This window comes from Mizuhopecten yessoensis, unplaced genomic scaffold (genome assembly GCF_002113885.1).
Source record: "Mizuhopecten yessoensis strain PY_sf001 unplaced genomic scaffold, ASM211388v2 scaffold11101, whole genome shotgun sequence".
NCBI lineage: Eukaryota > Metazoa > Mollusca > Bivalvia > Pectinida > Pectinidae > Mizuhopecten > Mizuhopecten yessoensis.
The window spans coordinates 301,228-305,863 of NW_018408880.1; the positions used below are offsets into that span (position 1 = coordinate 301,228).

At 34.3% G+C, this 4,636-nt stretch overlaps 1 protein-coding gene across 1 annotated transcript in view; it reads left to right on the forward strand.

The window, feature by feature from the left end:
- Positions 1 to 3,248, forward strand: part of LOC110465824 — an 8,472-nt gene extending 5,224 nt beyond the window's left edge. Inside the window, exons 3-5 of the mRNA XM_021521928.1 lie at positions 1,326 to 1,620; positions 2,379 to 2,537; positions 2,761 to 3,248. Of these exons, the coding sequence (XP_021377603.1) occupies positions 1,326 to 1,620; positions 2,379 to 2,537; positions 2,761 to 3,184 (878 nt within the window). The 3' untranslated portion in view covers positions 3,185 to 3,248. The remainder of the gene's footprint in view (positions 1 to 1,325; positions 1,621 to 2,378; positions 2,538 to 2,760) is intronic.
- Positions 3,249 to 4,636: the final 1,388 nt, after the last annotated feature.

The following is a 4,636-nucleotide window of genomic DNA, read 5'->3' on the forward strand; positions in this document are numbered from 1 at the left end:
ATATAGTTTATATAGGGAAATAACACTTTTCGGTATATATTTTATCCATTTTCAGCAGAAAATTGCTCAAACTTAGTCAGAATCATCTTGGGTAAATGAGAGTTTTACTTTGTAAAATTAGGATTCCTGCCCCATCCCCAGGGGCTAGGGCGGGGCCCCAAAGGGAACATTTACCAATATTTTCAAATTCTTATCCATTGATGACATGACAAGTATTGTATTTCACTTAGTTTACATGCTGATTTCCACATCACATCTAAACAATAAAATAAAGCTACCAGTATCTATGATATAACTCAGGTGACCGCTAAGGCCCTTGGGCCTCTTGTTTTTTGACCTTACCAGACAAAAAATACAAAGTGAGCTACATGTATATTTTCTGTTTAGTCTTTATCAATCAAATTACTTAATCAAAATTCTAAGAGTGATAGAGGCATTTCTTGTAATACATCACACTTTATTCTAACAGTTGTTGTCCTTAAAAATACTTATTCAGAGTGATGTTACTATTTCCTGTGTTTAGGTGTAGAGAGTTTGAAAAAGGCAGGTTAATATATCATGCCGATTAATACATATTCAATGTAGATATGTTTTGAATAGAACATTGCAAAATGTAAACTGAATTTGTTGTAGATGAGTAACCACTTACAAAAAATTGCCTAAATTTGCCTGTTTTAACAACCTAAGTAGAAAGCACTCTTTTTCACCAAGCAATTTACTCATATCTTTTTAAAACAAATTTGGAGAAAACAACACAGACATTTCAAATGTAAAATTTGACTTTGTGCTTTGTTACAAGTTCTGTGATTGTTTAATATTAGTACATGTGACCCAAAAAACAGCTATTGTGTGATATCAGTATGAACAGCAGGATTAGACACTTACTAAATCATTTGATAGTCCTACGTCAATGCAACTAGTCCAAGAAAATCACAGGCCATGTGCACATGGTTTAGGGAAAGGGAAAGGGCTTGATATAAGTTGTAAAACTTTTGCACAATTCCATTGCTATGTTAAAAAGGCAATAAGATATGTTTAAAACACATGGTTTAGGGAAAGGGAAAGGGCTTGATATAAGTTGTAAAACTTTTGCCCAATTCCATTGCTATGTAAAAAAGGCAATAAGATATGTTTAAAACACATGGTTGGAGGTATTTAAGTTAGCCGTTAGCCTGACAGTTCTCTTTCTGTACTGTAGAGAAATATGTGTTTCTTGTTGTCAAGTTCATGCTGAAGGTACATAAAAATTGATAATTAAAAAAAACTTTGCAAAGTGTTATCAAAATTTATTCATTCATGAAGGTTTATTGCTTATTTGTTGACAGACACGCATGAAGGCGATGATCCAGACCTATCGGTGGTCTCATTTGACATAGCAGCAGAGACGGTTGTCACGACAACAAATCTACCGCTACACGACACAGAAATCAACATAATCAATAGCCAATCAGAGACCTGTAATGATGTTGTGTGCCCGTCCCTTTTGTTTGACGATGTTGGAAATATTACTGGGTCGGAGTCGAGTGAAGCTCTGGGAAGTAAACTAATATCTGGTTCTGATATCACAGAATCCGAGTTATCTGCCTTGAATATGTGTCTGGCACAGACTGATACTGTAAGGTACGACAAACTGGACCGGTATTAATGATACTGTTATCTTTCTCAAGCGTGGATTCTGTGCTCAAACCAACTTACTTTTAACACACTTATATAACAGAGAGGTCACTATTTTTTCAATGTCTCCACTAGGAGCCGAACCAGGAACCTCTGGCTAACTAGTCTTATGCTCTACCGAATGAGCTAAAGAGTTTTTTACCAGGGTTACACTTACTAAGATAATTGTGCCAAGTGTAAACCCTGAAAATGATATTCTGCTCTTGCGAATTCTGACAAATTATTGTCAAATTGTGAAGTATTATTGATGTATCAAAGGAAAAAGTATTTGGGCTCGAGCACAAAATCTGAGTTTGAGCATGAGAACAGTTTCATGAATATGAGCCAAGAAATTCCAGTGATATTTCAGGAGCGTATAATTTCCTATTTAAATTACTAAGCCAGCAGGCAGATTTCAAAAGCTTCGACTACGGTGTTTTACTAAGTATTAACGTGCTAGTCATGAGTGAAATACTCACAATTTTTCAATTTGTTTCGTTGATAATTTGTTTAACCATCAGATGCATTGAAATAACAATCCTGCATACATTTAAGTATTCAAAACATCTTTATTGCATTTCATTCTTTTTAGTGAGTGCATTCCTTTTACAAATGGCTCAGAATTTCTTTACATTACAAAAGTAATTTTGTTGACAAATTTTGTTGGTAATTTAGTCGGAAAAATGTTAATGGGGATATCTTGTTTATTTGTTCCTTTTGAACAGTCAGAGGTCAACTGTAAATAACAACATACAGAACCAACTCTTCGTCACATCGGATGTGACAGAATGTGACCCCCAGACTGTCCTGTCCCTGGAGGACGTGACTAAACGAGAGAGGGCGCGGCTGTTAAAACAAAGACTACGGAGGAATCCCTCCTTCAGGTATGTCTTCATTGCCGTTACCAAGCTCCCAAAGTTAGTTAAACAGGTGAAATTTATAAAAAACATAGCAAATTTCTAAAAATTCAATGACTCAAATTGAAGAAATATGAGTATAACAAACCAACAATGAAGGTCTGTTAATCACTTCCCTTGGATAGAAAGTCCAATTGAGAATCACTTGCCCGCCTTTTTCCATAATCAATTAAATGCTTACTTTCTCCAGAGAAAAGGAAAAAGAGCAGGCAAGAGCCAGAATGAGAAATAAAAGGAATGACCCTGAGTATCGGGAAAAAGAACGAAGAAAGGACAGAGAAAGACGTAAAATGGTGCGGCATGTGAACGAAGAGGCCCGCCAAAAGGAACGTGAAAGGGACAAAGTTCAAAAGAGGGTCATTAGGGAAAACATGAAGGAACTAAAACAATTACATAATCATGAATCTCTGGTGAATGTGGCAGACACTTTGTATGTGGAAAACTGTTTTGTAATATCAGACTCAAGTGAACAGGGCTACTGGACAAGTGAGCATGTGATTGGTTCAAATTCTGATTCTATCATCCAATCAGATTCAAGGACAGATGAGGAGGATGGTTCACTGATACCTCTTGACTTTGTTGACAAAGTAACAATTGATTCAAGTATTGGGTGATATTTCCATACCTATTAAGTTATTAAAATAATTTTAAAATGAAAATTGGTGCGTACTTGTTTTTGTTATGCATTTTTGTATATGTCGAAATAGGTGTTTGTATAATGTATTTGCACCTTGTGACAAGTCTGAGAGTATATAGGGTCTGGTCCTGCACCACCACCATACAAGGACTGGAACCTGGGACCTCCAAACTCTAGATGAGCACTTTTAACCAATTGCCCTTTATTTGAAAATATGAGCAAATATATTTGAGGTTTTAATGAGCATTCAAGTGGTAGCAATGTGTTATTAAATGTATTAGTCTATTTATCATTGCCGGTTCAAAAGAATAATAAAGCGCTTATAACTGATGAACTTATCATTGTTATACTAGTAAATATTTTCATAATAGTATTTTCATTTTCAAAGCACTTTGTTAAGATATTTGGAGAACTTAAAAAAAAAAAACAAGAAAAACATGTCCTTAATGCAAGATACATGTAGGAACTGATTTATTAGAAGTCTTAAAATCGGCCCACTGTCAATTAGTGGTTATTGAGTACATGTCCTTAGAGTCAACATCTTTCTGCAGGCTTGAATTAATTTCTCATATGATTGTAGCAAAACTTCTTGTATATTTGACCTTCACGGGCCAATAAGTTGTTATGGCTGGCTATGGATTCTCAATTATCGTTGACGATTGATTGTGTCAAAATGTATTACATTAACCAGTTGTTGTCTGTAGATTACCGTGTCATAGATGTTGATGGATTGCTTCCTAGTGTATTACATTAACCAACTATTGACAATGAATAACTTCGTAATAGTTAACTATGGATTGCTTTATGATGTATTACATTAACCAACTATTGACAATGAATAACTTCGTAATAGTTAACTATGGATTGCTTTATGATGTATTACATCAACCAACTATTGAAAATGAATAACTTCGTAATAGTTAACTATGGATTGCTTTATGATGTATTACATTAACCAATTGAGACTATGGTCTACTTCATAATAGTTTACCATCAATTGCTGCACAAAGTATTGCATTAATCTGTGGTTGTGTATGGGTTACTTGTAGTAATTGACTATGGATTTCTTCATAATGTATTACTTAATTAACCAGCTGTTAACGATGGATTACTTTGTAAAAGTTGGCCATGGATTACTTTGTTATACATGTGTATTACAGTAACCAGGGGTTGACTATAGATTACTTTGTAATAGTTGACTAGAATACTTTGTAATACTTGACTCTAGAATACTATGTGATAGTAGAATACTTTGTAATACTTGACTCTAGAATACTATGTAATGTATTACATTACAAAGTTGACTATGGATTACTTTAAAAAATAACTGGATTGCTTCCTTATTATTATATTAACCTCTGGTTATGTATGGACTACTTTGTAACAGTTTACTATGATTGCTTCATGATTTATATCCTTAACAAGAGCT